This window comes from Oryctolagus cuniculus, chromosome 6, assembly GCF_051225735.1.
Source record: "Oryctolagus cuniculus isolate XC-2025 breed Fujian yellow rabbit chromosome 6, ASM5122573v1, whole genome shotgun sequence".
Lineage (NCBI taxonomy): Eukaryota > Metazoa > Chordata > Mammalia > Lagomorpha > Leporidae > Oryctolagus > Oryctolagus cuniculus.
In genome coordinates this window covers 56261513-56279358 of record NC_142872.1, presented here as the reverse complement: position 1 = coordinate 56279358, position 17846 = coordinate 56261513, and the positions used below count along the sequence as shown (strand labels likewise).

General features: G+C 45.9%; 1 protein-coding gene across 15 annotated transcripts in view; it reads right to left on the bottom strand.

The window, feature by feature from the left end:
• TENM2 (teneurin transmembrane protein 2) overlaps positions 1-17846 on the bottom strand; it is a 1297938-nt gene that overhangs the window by 198143 nt on the left and 1081949 nt on the right. For 13 of the 15 annotated variants that reach the window (XM_051844423.3, XM_051844424.3, XM_051844428.3 and 10 more), the window contains one exon: positions 3885-4007. The exons of the other annotated variants lie outside the window; for them this stretch is intronic. In XM_051844423.3, the coding sequence (XP_051700383.1) occupies positions 3885-4007 (123 nt within the window). The remainder of the gene's footprint in view (positions 1-3884; positions 4008-17846) is intronic. 15 annotated transcript variants of the gene reach the window in all.

Below are 17846 nucleotides of genomic sequence, written 5' to 3'. Positions count from 1 at the left end.
GCTGGCTTATGAAGTGCCTGCCATCACAAGCAATGTTTCCCAGGGCTTATTTCATTTATGTTGGGAGAACCATCTCACAGATGAGGAGCTAGGGGCGGAATGGCGATCCATGACTTGCCTAAGATCACAAGGGATGCTAAGTGATGGAGCTCCAGGATCCCATGTGACACAAAATACTTCTGTGCAACACCAATGAGAATATATGATGACTGGTACTTGGTCCAGAAGGAAAAGCTAACATTTTGGGAGTCTGGTCTCCTCGCTCCGCTTGCCTGCAATATGTTTTGTTATAGGAAAAGCTCTAGAAAAGTAGAAATAGGGTTTGGAAATGAAAGAGAGCAGTCATTAATCTTTGCTTTTGGTGAAGGGGAACATAGTAAATAGTGCAAGCTCTGTGGGTTGCTTGGCCTTTGTGGAACCTCATCAACTCTGCCCCGGCCACGCAAAAGCAGCCAAAGACAGTAAGTGAATGGGTCTGGCTGGGCTCCAATAAAACTTTATTTACAGTAACAGGCTGCTGGACAGAGGTGGCCCCCAGATAGAGTTTGCTGACCCCTGATACAGAGGACATCTTGAATTTAAAATTAGTGATAGATTTTGAAAATGATCCATGAAATGTGCCTTGGGAGTTTATTCTTTCTTGAAATCAGCACACCAGTGGGGTATGTGTGATGTGCCCTCTGCACACTTCTGTCTCTCTGGCCTCTGGGCCTAGCCAATCAACATGGATTCCCTTATGTTATCTGACCAGGTCAGAATACTGTATTGAATCTGTGTTCCAGGCTTATCTAATCCCAGATCTATAGAAAAAGCACCCGTGCCCTTGTAATGAAGATGTATGAGTTCATTCCTTTTAATATAGAAATACACGCAAGACGGTGAACGATTCTGGCAGGCTCTGTGTGCCCTCCTCTTGATGGGAAACCCAACTAACATCCACATACATTCAGGTTTAATTGAAAGAGAGGGGAGGAAAAATAAACCAAGAACAGCAACAAATGGAAAAGGGAAGGAAGACAAAGCCCACAGAACATACTCTCCCAACTAATTAATCAAGGGCTTCGTTTCCACTAACATATCCAAGAGGGTAGGCTGCCCTGTCTATTAGATTCGTTTCCAAACCTGAAGAGAGTAAACACTCCTAAAGACCAGTAATGAAATCTCTATTGATGTGCCATCTTACATGGGACTCACATGCCCGTGTTTTGCTTACATTTTAATTTGCTCCTGCTGGCTACTCACCCAGTAATTGCTTAATAAGATTAACCTTCCTGGCAATGTGTGGTGTATCTTGATTAAAACATTATCGGAGTGAAGGATTATCCTATACCACAAAAAAATGGAGGGGGTGTTATTTAATTAACTTATTGCCAATATATCTTGATTGTCTCTTTGAAACACTGGAAAACTAGTCGATTGGGATTGATTCAGGTTATCTAAATGTATAGAATTGGGGAGTGGGGAGGAAGGAGGTCACTGGGTAAAGAAATTCAGACCTAAGGTCACTTTACCTAAATGAGTTGGGTGTGCATGAGAAAAATAAAGTCTTTCTCATGACTTTATGAGCCAAACTTTTAAAACAACAAGAGGTACATCTTGAGTCATCAGAAGACTACTGCTTTGGTGTTCATTAAGGAGGTGTTTTGAGTTTTAGTTCACATTCAAGCTTCTGAAAAGATTGATTGGATAATGATTTGGCCAACATTTTGTGTCTCATAACTCATTTGGAAAATATTCAAAAAATGGTGATATTATATGACTTACGCAGTATTTTTGAAGGCCTGTGGCACACGAAGGGAAGAATTCAGATTCTTCTCAAGCCACAGTGGAAAGTGTTTCTTCTTCTGGGACTTACTCTCTGCCAGGAGTTTTCTTCTGCATTCTAGCCGAGCTGGTGTGGGCTGGTGAAGGGATGTGGGGGTTGGAAACCATGCTGATGCTCACTTGAGGTGAGCAGCTGATTTTAATTTATGGAGGCCAGCACAGATCAGCGATTCCCATATGTGAAGGACACGACTTCAAAGCACTTGAATCTAGCTCTAGAATGTGTACACAGCCTCACACAGAACACATCGCTAAGGCGGATGGCAGACTATACCCATTCACATTCAAATGTGTATTCTGAGAGAATGGTGGTGCTGACTTGCAGATGTTAACAGATAAAGCATAACAGAGACTCCCTAAAGTTTCTGAGGTCAGCACAACCGACATATTGGTAGACAGAAGTCTTCACTGTAGAGGGCTGTCTTGTATACTGTGGGTGGTGGAACCGCATCCTTGGCCCCCATGCACTGGATGCCAGTTGCAACCCCATGTATTGTGACAATCAAACGATTCTCCAGACACTACCCCGTGTTGTCTGGGGAGCAAAATCATTCAGGCAAGACAGCGTGGTGTCAAGTACCACAGGTGGACAGATTTCAAATCTGAGCCCAACAGATTGCGGTCTGGACATTTTTGGTTAGTTAAAGCAGAACCTGGTCAGTCAAGGCAAAACACACTTTTCATTTTTAGGTCTAGCCGATAATGGAAAGCATATCATTTCATCTACAGATGAAACTTTTTCATGCTTACTTAGAGGTAATTTAGTGTTATGATTATGATAGATGAGTAGAGCGATTCTTAAAGACTTAGATAAAAAGAAAGAGAAGTCATACTTGAAGCATTAGGACAGCTCTGGGAGAATCATCTAAGCACATTAGCATCTCAGGATGGCTAATGGACACGCTGAGAGAGCAAAGGAATTCTGAAGTCTTCTCTCTGGAAAATGACTGACTGATCTAAGGAAAGCACCCATGTCCTGCTGCAAGTTGCATAGGGCACAGATCTAAATTCAGGTTTGTACCTGTGTACTTGCTTGATGTGGGTTCTACTTCTAGAACATTCTAGATCTTAGTTCTTGGAAAGAGTTTTTTTCCCTGCAGAGTTGTTGAAGTTAAGCAATGCTAAGCTTGGTGCAAGGTAGGTGCCTAACAAATGCTACTTCATTGTTCTCTGAAATTTCCCTGTGAGGCATTTAAGAAAGGTGGGGGTAAACTGACTATACCTGCAAAGAGGCAGAGCTGAAAACACCGTGACTGGAAAAAGCCCTCCACCCAATCACTCTCCCTCTCTCCCTCTCTCCTGCCTGAAAGAGGCACACCCCTCCACGTGCCAGCCAGGCTAATGGTGCTATTGGCTGCTCTTGTCTTTTAATTGCTCCAGTCCCCATCTCCCCAAGGTTCTGTTTTCTCTCCTCTCTCTTAACACATTGTTAGCACCTAATTTTTTTTCCCCTGCAAGAATACAGTTGCCTGACTGCTTCCATAAACATTTCTATTGTCTCCTTCACTGTTCTGAGAAGAGAAGCTTTGTTGCCAAGTTGTCAAAACTCCTTTCTGTTCTCCCCCCAAAGGCAGAACAGCTCAGAGCTGTCTCTTTCAGGCCAAGCCAGGCGTGCTTCCTCCCCGGGGGGAGGCTGCGTCTCTCCTGGGGGAGAGGGACCCAGTCTAGTGGCATGTGCTGTCTGCTGCGCTCTGCCTTCTGATTAGGCAGGACTTTCTCCAGCTGCTGCTGCGGCTGCTGCTGTGGCTGCTGCTTCTGCCCAGGCTTTGGGATGCATTCAAGCAGCTCTAGCTGGTGCCAGCCGCTGTAGATAGCATAGGTAGGCACATTGCTCTAAGCAGGCAGTTTGCCAGCTCCGAGCGACTCCAGCCAAACACAGCTAACAGACAGGAACAGCAAACAGCTTTTAATGGGGGCACCTATGAAAGGCAATGGTTTCCCCCCCTTTCTTTTTTCCTTTCTGCAGACTTTCCAAGATTTGGATTAAAAGACCTGTACCACCTGGCGAGAGCTCTGAATTTTCCTGACCTCAGGAGGGCAAGCAGCAGCTGTAACCTCACCTTTGCCTCCAGATGGCATTGTTGCCACATCATCGTTTCCTGGTAAGCCGGTCCTTATCCCATTGTTAAAGGTGTGTCCATCTGCCGGCTGCAGTTGCCAATTGAGTCCGAGCAGATGCATTGCTGCAGGAGAGACAAAGTAATGAAAATATGAACAGATAATTCAGCAATGCAAATGTCAAGGGGAAGGGCCAGGAGCCTTTTTCCAACCGATTGCCTTTTAAGGAAGCTGCAGTTCAAAAATGGCTTGCCCTAGGCCGCAGGGATTAGCTAAATACAGAAAGTGAGCAGATCTGAGGGGCTGGCTCTCCTCTTCCGGTGCTGCTGCTCACAGCATCCCATTTGCTGGGTGGAGGAGGCACCAGGAAACAGCCCAGCCCTTCCTCAGAGCGCCTCGGCGGATGGGAAAATGGCCCTGTGGAGTCACAGTCAAGGGGACGGCGCCTTCTCACCCATCCCTCACCACAGGGCGCAGCTGTTTTTAGACTGCTAGTCTTGGGGCCTTGGCAAGGATGGTTTGCCCTAAACTATGCAAAATGTGGATCAATTTCCAACTGATTTTAACCTAAATGGTACCAGGGGATCTCACTCCACCTGCTAGGAAACACCAGTGTGGTTGCTCTATCTGCAGTCGCACGGGCCCATTTTAAAGCTGATCTCTGAAACTATTTCAAACTGTAAAAATATTTTTCCTTTCCAGCTGTTGGCATGGGAAGTGGACAAATATTCTGTGTGGAAAGCAGTCCTTTTCTGAAAACATTACTATTTTCTCGCTCTCACTCTCGCTCTCCTTTGTTAAGGAACCAAGCACACCTGCAGAAGTCTTAGCATGTCAAACCTCCAAACTTCTGGTCTTCCATGGCACTCACCCTGTTCCAGCTCTGCACAGGTTAGCAAACTCAGGACACCCTTAGCCTGGTGTTCTTGGTTTTACAGAGTGGAATGAATGGCAGCGCCCCCACCCCCACCTGTCTCCTTTCAGAGTCCTTCTCTAAGAGATTCTTCATTTGTAGGTAAATAAGGAGCTCTCCCCTCTGCCTGTCTTCCACCTAAACAGTCAGGGTGCCAAGGTGTGGCTCTCGCATTTCAACTGGACACAGGCTGATGCTACATTCCTGCACTGTTGGAGATAGAGGGCTGTTGACAAGGGAAGATTCCAAGTTTGATGTGGGGATAGGAGGAACAATTAACCACAGGAAACACTATTAACAATGCATAGGAAATTGTTCACACAGCAATGAATCCTGTGTGCCTACCACCACTCAGAGTCAGGCTGCATCCTTTTAAGGTCACAAACCCATCTTCAAACAATGCAGCTCAGATTGATGGCTGCAGACTGAGGCAGGGCAGTGTCATTTGTGCGTGTATGCACGTGTGTGCATGTGCACACACGGTTTTACACACTTCCTGTCTCAGACACGTTTTCTTCTGTATATCAATGTGAAATGTGAATCTCACTGTTGCAGCTTTTCAAGATGATAAATACTAATAAGATTAAGGAACATTAACAGTACGCTTGCTGTCAGAGTAGCACCTAATTTTCTCCTGCAGTTTATCCGTTGTATGTAGGTCACTTACTTGAAGAGACTAAATTCTATTGCCTCAAATAATGACATATTTTCCCTGTACAGAGGTCAGGAAATGAGAACTAATCATGGAGGTTTCAAGATAACGATAGCTTCTGATTTGTAATTACCAGGTGAAGGGAGCCAAGGAATTAGCTATTTTAAAATGATTTTTTTTAAAAAAGATGATACTATTGGGTTATCCAGGCTTGCCTTGAGCCAGCTGCTGCTGCACTTTGAGACATTGTTCTTTCGAGGACAGTCTCTTTTTAAGACAGACACGGACAGGTACTGCAGGAGCAGCTGGGGCCCAGAGCTAACAAAGCTTTGATTTTCACATCCACAGAGGGAAGTGGCGGGTCTTATCAGGCAAAGATGGCAATGTCCCCAATTCCCCACCCACATGAACACTCCTGTCATCGCTGCTCTCCTCCCAGAGCCCTCAATCTTGTCTTTGCAAGGGGCAGAGCAGACTGCAACCATCAGCTTTGGGAAAGCAGCAAGCAAACAGTTCCCTAATCTCGCTGAACGTAAAGAGGACGTCTCGGAATCTGTTCGTTCCTGCCCCTTTCCTTCCTGCCCCTTCTTCTTGTGTGTTGGGCTCCATAGTCTCTCTCTCTTTTCTTTTTTTAAAGGCATTCTGAAAATAAGCAAAGTGCAAACAAGGTGACAAGGGTTAGGGTCGGAGTCCACAAGTGACTTCCCAGACAACTACCGGAAGCGAGAAGAAAAATACGAAAGGGAAATGAAGTTGAGAAAGGAGAGGCAGATCTGCTGAGCTTAAGGACCGTCCTCCCAGCAGAAGCAAAGCAACCAAAATGAAACTCAAGTTTGGGCATATTTCCTGTTGTTGAGTTGAATGCTAAGTAAGCAAGTGAGAATTAAATCAAGGGTTTAACCACCTTCTCTTAGTTTTGGGGGGGGTCATCTGGAATTGGCTTTTGTTGGTACTTCCTGTTTTGTTTGCCTGTCGGGACCAGTCACTCCTTCTCTCATCCTTGAGTATGGAAATGTGACAATCTTTCTGGCCTATGGGAATGGACCAAGTGCCTGTAGAACGAAGGCCCAGGGGAGCGGTGACTTAAATGAGTTTCCTAACGAGAATCTGCTTTCTTCTTCTGCCACTGACTTGCTCTGTGGCTTGTGTTGAGAACTCGGTGTTTCCATCACTGCCTCTTCCTTTTGTGAAGTCTTCCCTTTGCAGGTAGCAAAATGGCTCAGACACCTGCCATCATGGAAGGTCTGGCAGAGTGTCTTCAACACAGAAGGTCCTCCATCAAAGTTTATGTGGGGGCAGATTTGGGGGCTTGGAATGTAGGCTGTCATAAGCACATAAATAAAAAATAATGCATTACACTATGACATACAACAGTGCTGCAGAGAGAAGGCCATTGTGCCTCTGTCAGCATATCAATGCCTGCTACCCACTGTACTCCTGCTATGGCCAGGTACCATAGTAGATACTCTTCAGATGTGACCTCAGGACTCTCAGGTAGGCACTTTCATTATTGGCCATTTCAAAGATGAAGAGAGTATTGATTGAGGAAACACTGATTTAAAGCGGGCTCTCAGAATGAGAAGGGAATTACAGTGGCAGCTGACTGCCTGCTTCACACTTCACAGTGATCTGCCTAAAAGTTGTGTGGGCAGTGGGGTCTCAGCAGAACTCATGATCATCCCACTAGAACTGATGAATGAATGATCTCTCACCATAATGAGCACTCCTTCCCTGAGGGGGTTATATTTCTTCACCCTGTTGAATTCAGACATGGCCCCATGACCTGAAAGCACACACTTTATCACACAGTCATCCTGGGTCTTGAGAGAAAATGACACAGGTCACAGCCATGGCTGGCCAGTAACAGGACAGAGAGCGAGTAAAGACATATGCTGTTACCCTAGTGAGCCACTGGGAGTCCACGGTGCTTTGTTACAATGGCATCTCTGAGATTACCTTGACTGACACATCATTCACTTATAAGCAGAGTGGAAGATGTGATTTTTATAAAACAGATCTCCATGCATCACTTTGCTTTGTTGGGTCAGATTCCTTTTGGAAACCTGGCCAGGAAGAGTCAGCACGTAAGTTGAGCCATTACGTTTGTTTCCAAGAACATGAAAAATTAGCTCTTTATACCTTATGTTATAATGCCTTCAATTCCAATCTACTCCCAAAGCCAGGCTTAGAAAGCTGAGAAGACTTAGAGTACCAGTTAATGCTTCTTCATTGCAAGATTTCATGGAAATGCTGGACTCAACGAGAGATCATGGGTACACTGTGGTCTCCTCCACCCACCCCCTTGAATGCTCCAGCAGCTCATCCCAGAAGGTCTAGTTCACACCATTGTAGGGTCAGAAGTGAAATGAGTTTGGGAGGCCCTCTCCCTAATGTTACTCCCTCCCAATGACAGCCAAAATGTACAATTCATCATGATTTGACAGGCTGTGCTCCAGGGAGACCCTCGGATGGAAAAATGGGGTCCATGGGTCAGCAAGGATGGGGCGGGGAAGGGCTCCAAGCACAAGCTCATAGAATCCAGGTGGTGGCTGGGAAATCAGCCACTAAAAGCACAATAGGCAGCCAGACTGAAAGTATCCCTCTGGCTAATTGGAGAGAACTTTCCTGAGTGCTGAAAAGGAACCAAGACAGGATGGAGAGACCACACACAGGTCGCAGATTTCAGACAGAATAATAACCAGACCCACCTGGAGCTGGGGTGATGTTTTCTTATTGAAGTTGCTATGTTTTTGTGCCAGATGGGCTCTAATTGAAATACTCAGAGGGAGCCAGAGCAAGAGAAAGGGAGCGGGGTTGGTTATAGGCAACTGAGAATTCTCCAGCAGCCACAAGGGTAGGGTGATTAAAGGCCCAGAAAAGTGGCAGCTTGGAATGGGGGGGCAGTGTGTGTGAAATAGTAATTAGGGTTTGTGTGGGCCCTGCTGGGTGCCACTTAGAACCTTCCCTGTTCAGAGGATCAGCCTGACAAGAGAGTCAATCAATATGTCAGCAATCCTTCCCAGAGAGCTGCTCAGCCCCTGCTTGTCAAGGAGGGCAAACATGGAAGCCACAGATGCTCTGTGTTTGCTGAGCAGGCCCCAGGAGCAGGGGGTATCTTGAAAGATCAGCCTTGTCAATACATAACCCGGGGAGGAGATTGGGATTTCCCTTTGAAAATGGAAGACTTCAGCCCAAGCACAGCTTAGGGAGTGGGGGGAGGGAGCCAAGCCTGCTGGTTCTCCTGGCTCAGCAAGCGGCCAGATTCACAGGAGCCTTGGAGAGGCCTCAGAGAGCAGGCGGGAGGACAGGAAGGGTCAGGGATGGGTCTCCCTGCCTCCACACCAGCCAGCTTTAAGTCAACGGTGCCGAGTCTCCTGTGGGACACGCAGTCATTTCCAAAAATGCCACTGCTGAGAGGAGGGAACCATAGTGGAATAATCAGGGCTAACCCTGAACTTGCAACAGGCAACCTGTAAAGGCACCTTTGCAATCAGCAGGGAAAATTAACACATGCAAATGAGTCTCCTCACCGATGATGGTGGCAATTAACATTTATTTTGACAATGTGCCAGGGATTGGGCTAATTACTTTAACTATGGCATTTATTCATTATTTATCATTCACAAATATTTATTGAGCACCCGCTGTGCATCAGATGTGTCCTGAGCTCTGGGAGAAAGCAGTCAACAAAACAGGATCCTTGCTCTCATGGAACTTACATTCTAGTGGAGAGAGAAGAACCAGACACAGCAGGGAAAAGCAAAGTTACCGCTGGGCAGCACCAAGGGCGTGGCAGATGGGCCTGCGAAGGCTGTTTGCTTTTTCCTTTGATCTAGGGTGGTCAAGGATGGAATCTGGGTTGGTGACTTTTGAACAAAGAACTATGAGGAGTGAGATAGCAGTTTGTGGGGATGGACTCTCCAGGTAAGGGGAAAGGAAGGTGATGGGGCAGGCAGGGCAGTGGGAACCGATAACTTTGGAGGGATTTTGCCTTTTGTTCGCATGAGGGGATGACCCTGGAGGATCCTCACCCCCTCCCATCATTGTTACTCCATAATGTGGCACTTACTCTGCATTTCATAGACAAGGAAACGGAGGCTTAGCGAGGTGAAGTGGCTTGCCCAAGAGCACAGAGACAGGAAAATGGGAAATCTGGGGCTGCCACCCAGGCACATGGAGCTCGGGACCCCTTGTGCTCCCGCTGGTGACTCCATTCAGAGGTCTCCTGGAAGGCATCCCCACTCAGATTCCTAAGTGCAACCACTTAGCCAAGACTCAACAGGACAGGTAGGCTACAGATTTCATTACTCAATATTGTCAAAGGACCGTGCATGAAGGGATGATGTCACTTGGTAAGCAGTCATGAGTCCTTGGGTCAGCAAGTGGTTTGCCATTTAACTTAAAAGACCCAGCAATGCCAATGTAAAAGAAATCTGGCAACTTCAACAGTCAGTCAGGCTGGGCAACAATCAACGTGTTCGGCGATTTTCTCCCGGGTTTGTTTGCTTCTCATGCTTTGGGGAGGCAGTTGAGTATGTTGCTTCTTTCTCAGAGAGGAGGGCCCCACTGCAATGTCTTAGAGGCATCTTTTGGAGGAATGCTGTCAGTACCAAAATTACATTCTGCCTAAAAGAAGAGATGCAAATAAAAGCGGGAGGGATAACATTCTTGGAAATGCCTTGAGTCTTAAAAGGAGTTTAAAAAATTTAAATCTTAAAAGAGTTTAAAAAAAAAATCTCCCTTTCAAACCACCTCGGTGAAGTGATTTCTCTTATTTTTCCCAGACAGGGTTGCAATACACTGAATGGAATAAATTTTCAAAGCCCCGATGGAAGTTACGCCCACAAATCCCTTTACTGGTAATGGGATTTGTGCATCTATCTCCCAAGAATGCTCTGAAAACTAACTTGCCTCTGTCCAACTTCCAGCTTGCAGCTTCCAAAATGGTTGCAAAGCTCACGGCCCAGGAGTTACAGAGAAGAGGAAGGCTGAGAGGTAGATACAATCCCAGAATCCTGGCATGACAACTAGAAATGAGAGGGCTTTGCAGAAATGCACCTGCAGTCACATCTCTACAGGCACTTTCTCATCTCCCAGCCGCGCTCCTAGAATGGTTCTCAGCAGGGATTTTGTCTGCTGCCTTCCTAATTCGAGTCCCTTTCCATCCCCTCCTGCATGTCTGTCATGAGAACACAATGACAGGTGCACGAGGCAGCTCTGGGACCAGGGAGCAGTGTGTTCTCCAGACAAGAAGAATCCACACGGAAGAACCAGTGCATTAATCTATTCTTGTGACAGGCTCAGGATGGTACAGCAAGAGGAAGTGGTAGGAGATTAATCAATTCCTGAGCTGGGGGGAAACCAACAGGCTCCTTGCAGCTTCAGCATGAGTGGTGCTCCCGAGCTGGTGTCATCCCTCCCTGTGTCCCCGTGAACCCTCTGCTGCAGGTGCACTGCAGGTGGCTGCCGTTGACGATGCGGGTTTGTGGTGTCTGGTCTGCTGAGGTGACCTCTAACGACACCCCCTCGCGGGCAGCATCACCAGGCAGATCAATACGCAAGGCAGACACATGCGCTCACAGCCACTTTCTTTTCCTCCCGTGCAGAGCCCAGGAACGCGCCCAGCTGGACAGGCATCCCATTGTCCACCAAACTAGCTCATCCTCATGCAGATAAACACATGCCTACAGACATCAGCCACACAAGGTATCATTTCCCATCCCCAGACCACCGTGTTCCTGCTGCTATTTTTCCCAGGAAAGAAATAAAATAAAAGCCTTTCTTTCTCCAAGAAAGGGCCCATGTGATCAAAATACCTTTAGAGAATGATAATATCGGGAGGTTTTATTCACCAAATAAATCATGGGCTGGGATTTTAAGAGCTTTTGTGATAACAAAAAAAAAAAAAAAAAAAAAAAAAACAACCACATGGCCACGATCCACACGCATACACCTCAATGCATCGCATCTTTCTTCCCCTGAGCTTGTCATTCAGTGTTGACAACCCAAACAATGTTTGCCCTTCTTCAAAGAACAGCCACCAGCAGCCCTGTAAAGGAGGGGTAGATAGATCCACAACTCTACCAGCTACAAAGGCAAGGCGGCACGGGTGGCGCGTGGCACGCAGCCACTGGAATCCTAGGAAGCAGACATTATGAATGTTTTAGAGGATAAGATGTCGTATCGATCGGTGGATGTGCAACGTGTGCTGGAACAAAGAGGGAGAGGTCTCCTGTGAGAGACTGGCTTCTGCAAGCACGAGTGGCCAGGAGTCAGGCAGGTGCCAGGGAGGGCCCTGGCCACACCTGTTCCTAAGGCACGTGTCTTCTCTTGGCTGTGGCAAGCCAGGCTGGAGATAGTCCATATTTGCTTCCTGAATCCTGCACGGCTCCCTACAAACTGCTCCCAGGGAGCCCATAACAAGGCAGCGTGAAGCTGGGCAAAAAATCCAGAGGGGAGGCCTTAGGACTCAAAGGTGAAGGCATTTCCCTGGGGTGAGCTCTGGAAGCAGGCCAGACTAGGGATCCAGTTTCTGCAATACTATTCATAAGCAGATGACTACGGGCAAACCAATTTACCTCTGCGAGCTTCTCTTTCCTTAGCTATAACAGAAGCTATGATTCTGCAGAAATACTGACTCCATGTCAAGCACTGTCTTTAGTCCTTTGTAGGCACCACCTCAGTTATTCTTCAAGACAAATTTAGAGGTGAGCACTGCTGTGCCCATTTACAGAGGAGGGAATGGAGGCATGATGGTGTTGGCAGTACAAGCAGGCTGGGCAGCTGGTTTTTGAACCACACACGTGCCCTCAGCCATGATTTCTTGCTTGGCAATGAAATCTTTATGGGGACATAAAGCCACCTGAAAGGCAGAAGAGGTGTCGGGGAGGTGCGAGGCACACAGGAAGCACTCGGCAAACATGTCCCACTCTGTGTTGGGTCTTGGGTCCTTTGGGTGGTAGAGCAATGGTGATTGTGGCTGATGTCTATGAAGCATGTGCCAGGCTCTGGGCCAAACAGTTGTCACCAGTTGTATGCAAAATGGTTCATTTTGCAGCTGGAGAAACTGAGGCTCAGGGAGCTGAGGGAACATGCAGCTGCGAAGTGGCAGAGGCAGGATTTGAACCCAAGCTGTGAGATTCTGAGGCTCGAGCTTCCAGGACCACAACACCCATCCCACAGCAGCACAAGTGTCAGGGATTCCTCCAGGAAATTTCCTCCCATTTGCACCCCCTTTCAGAGAAACCTCTGTACCACACTAGCCTGGCAGAGCCAGTCAGGATGGGCTCCAGCTCATCTGATCAGGACTTTTGCAGTGCAGACAGATGCTTGTCCTAGGCTTACTTGAGAGAAAGGCCTTGTGTAAAGTCATGGCCACCAGTGACTGACTGAACCAGGAGTTGAAACTTGATCTTTTGACTCTTTTTCAGGTATTCTCTCTATTGTCCTCTTCCATCTGTATAAAGACAGAGACTTCTGAAGCTATATGCAATGCAATGCCTGATTGAAGGGATAATGAGGGGACATCAGAGAAGCCTCCTCCTGTCACCCACCACAGAATTTTTAAAAAATTTACTTATTATTTATTGAACAGAGTGAGAGAGAAAGAGAGAGAGAGAGAGAAATCTTCCATCTGCTGGGTTACTCCCCAAATGGCTGCAATGGCCAGGGCTAGACAGGTCTAAGCTAGGAGCCAGGCACTTCATCTGGGTCTCCCACATGGGTGCAGGGACACAAGCACTTGGGCAACCTTCTGCTGCCTTCCTAGGCACATTAGCATTAACAGAGAACTGGAGCGGAAGTGGAACAGCCAGGACTCGAACTGGCACCCATATGGGATGCTGAATCATAAAGTGGCAGCTTAACCTACACCATGCCAGTCCCCCAGCTCAAATTTTTACTACAAGAAATTGTTTGCAAGGTAGGATGTGAGCAAAAATGACTGGTTAATAAAAATAATCAACAAAATACATATTGTAGTCTTTCTGATCCTAAATTCATTAGCTTGATTGTCTGTGACCCGTGAGTTCTATTGTAGGACTTCATTCACAAGAGTCTAAACCTCCCTCCACCCCCACTTTCTACTTTCATCTGGTCTGACTACACAGCACGGTCGATAGAAACGTGTTCCCTCCTGCATGTGAGCTTCGTGCTTTCTCAAGAGTGAGCAATGCGTTGAAGAAACAAGGCTGGTGAGCCAGTCCTGTCTGCAGCTCTCGTTTCAACTTGGTCATTTGTTCAGCAAAGCCAAATTAGGCACACGGGGAGGCTGCCAGTGTCCTTTTCAATTTTTAATTTCTGACATGGTTAGCAAAAGGGTTTTAAACTCAGAAATAAAAAAAGAAATCCTGTATTAGCAAATTGGGCTTGATCTTTCTCTTAAATGGTTTTTAGTTAAGTGGATTTCATACGGCTAACCTGAAACATTTAAAACTTAATTCTGATGGAAAGAAACATCATGTTTTTTAAAAAAAGAGTTCTATCTCGCAGGGCCTGATTAGGTAGCAGGGAATGAGAAGCCAGGATCTGCGGTAGTCCTCCGACAGGCCTCCTCTGCACACGGTCAAGTTCTAACAAGAAGAAAGCTAATCCGGAAGAAGAAAATAGGAGGATTTCTCTTTGAAAGGTAAGATATCTGTGCCTATGAAAAAGAACGACATTTTCATCTGCAATTAGATAAATGACACAATTAGAATTATTTTGAGTTTGTGACAATTTGCTTAATAGAGCTAATTTCAAGGGTTTTATGTGACACTCAAGTCCCACACGTTTCTTTCGTGGTAAAGGTACACACTCCTCTCAACAGGCAGCGGCATGGCAGACTGCTGTGACATTTTCGGCTTAGACAAAGCATTGGAGTGACAGCAGAGAGACATTGGACACAGCTTATAACAAGCCTGCCGCCTCCTTAGGGCGTATGTTCCCGCCCTCCGTCAGAACTCTGTGGAAGATCCCAAGCCAGGCACAACCCAGTTCACTCCCAGGTGGGGGCCCCTGTCTCCAGAAATGAAAGGACAGAAACAAGTGTTGGTGAGGATGGGAAGAAAGGACAGTCCTTGTACACTGCTGGTGGGAACGCAAAACAGTGGAGACTTCAGAAAATTAAGCGCCGGACTGCTAAAGGAGCAGTATGTTTCCTTTGTAAACATACAAAGGAAATGAAATCAGCACATCAAAGAGAGACTTCCATACCCATGTTTATGGCCCATTGGGCTATTTGCAATAGCCAAGGGATCAACGGAGGTGTCCATCAACAGAGGAATGGGAAAAGAAAACAAGGGGTATATATGCAATGGAATATTACTCAGCCATATAAAAGGACAACATCCTGTCCATTTGTGGCAACATGGATGGAACTGGAGGGCCTGAACTGAACTAAGCCAGGCACAAAAAGCCCAGATCCTGTATGTTCACACTCACGTGTGGATGCTCACAAGCTCACTTCACGGTGGTAGAGAGGAGAACAGGGGTCACTAGAGAGAGAAAGGGAAGGCAGGAGGAGGGATGGGGGTATCACACAGCAGGGACCAAAACACAGCTGGGTAGAGGAATAAGGCTTGGTGTTTTATAACAAAGCAGGCTAACTATAGGGATACCCACATATGAATGACTCCATAAAGATTTAGAAGGGTTCAAAGCTTCCCAATGCACAGAACTGGTAACTGTCTCCAGAGATGGAAATGCCAATCACCCCGATGCGGTCATTACACACTGCATACAGGTATCAAACACTGTACCCCATGAATATGCACCCCTCAAAAATTGACATTAATAAAAAAAGTCCTTTAAGGGTTATAAAATATATCCCAAACCCTGCCTGGGCGAGATCTCCTAGACTTGCATATTCAGGGTGAAATAAAGATGAGCATGTTTGTCAGGTTCCCCGACTTGGTTTTCATTGCTACGCTCGTTCAGGCTTGGGATTCTCAGTGTGTCCCCTCCTAGACTGACCTGATGTCACTAAACTTTACAAGGCTGTCCTGAGATGGGCACTTCTGATCATTATTTTTATGCTTAAACGACCAAGACTTGCTGTAGTCACACAATATCCCCAGACGGCCAGATTTTTTTCTTTTTCATTTCCTTCAGAGTTGCTCATTCTGGCAAGTCTCGTAGTTAGGACTAAACCTTAGAGACCACTCTGTCCCCCAGCTCCAGGAAAGCCTTTCATTCAGATCCTCTTGGCTTCTTTCCACATCTAGGAGAAAGGATTGTCCAAGGTAACAGGTTGGGCCTCACCTCTGAAATATCCACATGTTCTGTCACTTTCTACCCTGAATGTCGTTTGCCTGCTGCTCCCAACAGAAATATAATACAAGACATACAAAATTTAAAATTTCCTAGAAACCATACTTGGTAAAATTAAACCGAATATTGTTTTTAACCCAATATATCCAGAATATCACAGTTCAACATAGAATCAACATAATTTACAGTTTTTTTCCCCCTGTAGCAACTCTGGCTTGCACTTGACACTTACAGCCTATTCATTTCATTCAGATGCTAAAGTTTCAACAGTGAAGTGACAAGTACTTCTGCCAAAACAAAAAAACGTTGGTGGGCAAAAATATTGTATATCGCTTCAGGTAAACACTGAAATCAAAAGTCCGTAAATTCACTGTTTAAGTGGCACTGAACATGGTTCAAGCACCCAACGGCTATGTGTGCCCACTGGACAGAGCCTATCCAGACCAAGGTGGTCTCATTGAGTTCAAGGCTGTCTTCCTACCTGGACGTTCCTGGGAAACGTTACGTGCGCACCTCTTACAGTATTTACGGCTTACGTAGTAATTACTTACTACCCCATCTTCCACCTTCCCCCCAAATTTTGAGCCATGAGCACTTTAAAATTGACACTGAATCTTCCTTCCCCTCTTCAAGTGTGCCCCTGCAACCAGCAGAAGGTTTAGAAATACACCTTTAGGAAATATTGATTGAATGCAAGAATGACTTAAAAACCTGTGTTTAAGAAATGCAATTTACTGCATCCTTCCAGTGTGCCAGGCTGGAAATCAGCATCATAATAGTATTAAATAGTCTCTGCTGAATTCTTACTTTGTGCCAGCTTCTGAAGTATTCCTGGCTTTTTTTTTTTTTTTTTTTTAAGGCATTTCTCATCTGATCACCCAAAATAACCAAAAACTCACCTTTGGAGGTAGAAGTTATTATTCCCATTTTACACACGAGAAAACTGAGGCTTAGAGAGATTTACTAACCTGCCCATAGACAAGTGCCAGAGTCAGGAATCCATCCATTAATCTTAAACACCTGGCAAAATTCCCCTAAGCTCAGTCGTGACGGGCCATCTTCATGGTTTTTACTAAATCTGAACTCTGCCTATACTTTTATTTCTGGACTACATTTTAAAATCAGTCCTCCTTTTCAAAACTCTAATTGGGTTAGCCTGATTCCCCCCCACCCAAATCCATGAAATAAAAGACATGATGTGTTAATTAGAAGGTTTTAGGATACATTACAATAAATATTTCCTGAAAGAAGTTTGCACAACTAGTCCACAAGCCATACATATTTCAAGACCTCACATTGCACGTGATAAATATCTTTAATTCTTATTTGTCAATTAAAAGTAATATAATAAACTTTAAAAGGAAAAAAACTGTGCTCCTATTCCACACAGGGTCCTGCTGTGTCCTACCAGTGGTACAGCTACTGCCTAGGCTTGGGTGGACGCTACCCACACCAGATCTAACCTTCAGTGCTGGCCTTTCTGTTCCCAAAGGTGCACCTTGTTTCCGTGGTTCCCAGTCTCTCACACAGTAACCCAACAAAGAGAGACACCGGTGGTGGAGGGGAGGCTCTCACTGGCCAATCTTTCCTTCTTATTTCTAGGCGCACTAAAGCAAAGCATGAGACCAAACCTTCCAAGCCACTTGTCTCGAAAATTTTTGCTTCCCTTCCCCAGGGCCAGAGGACAAAGACCAGTTCCAGGAGGCTGCCAGCGTGAGGTGGATTCTTGCTGCTGTGCGCTGCCCTGCCTTACACCTGGGCAATGCCACAAGCGTCTCAGATCTGTTAGAGCCCACGAGCCCTTAGCCTCCTCCTATGCTCCACCTGCCCACCTCCCATCCCTGGAGGATGTGTTTCTGGGTCATCCGCTTTCTATCTAACGTGACAAACTCACTGCCAATCACCGGGCACCTACCTTACCCCAAGTACTATATATGCTCAGTGTAATTTTCAGTAGGAATAACAGCCAACATGATTGTAGTGGGTTCCAGACCCTGGTCTATGCCTTTGAAATATTTAGATATAAAATTATCCTTCTGGTAGCTCACACATGATAGAAAAGACCATTTTTTAAGGTTCAACCTAATATATTAATCAATTAACATTGGAGCTCTAGAGGCAGATTTGTCTTGGTATTGAAAAATATCTTTG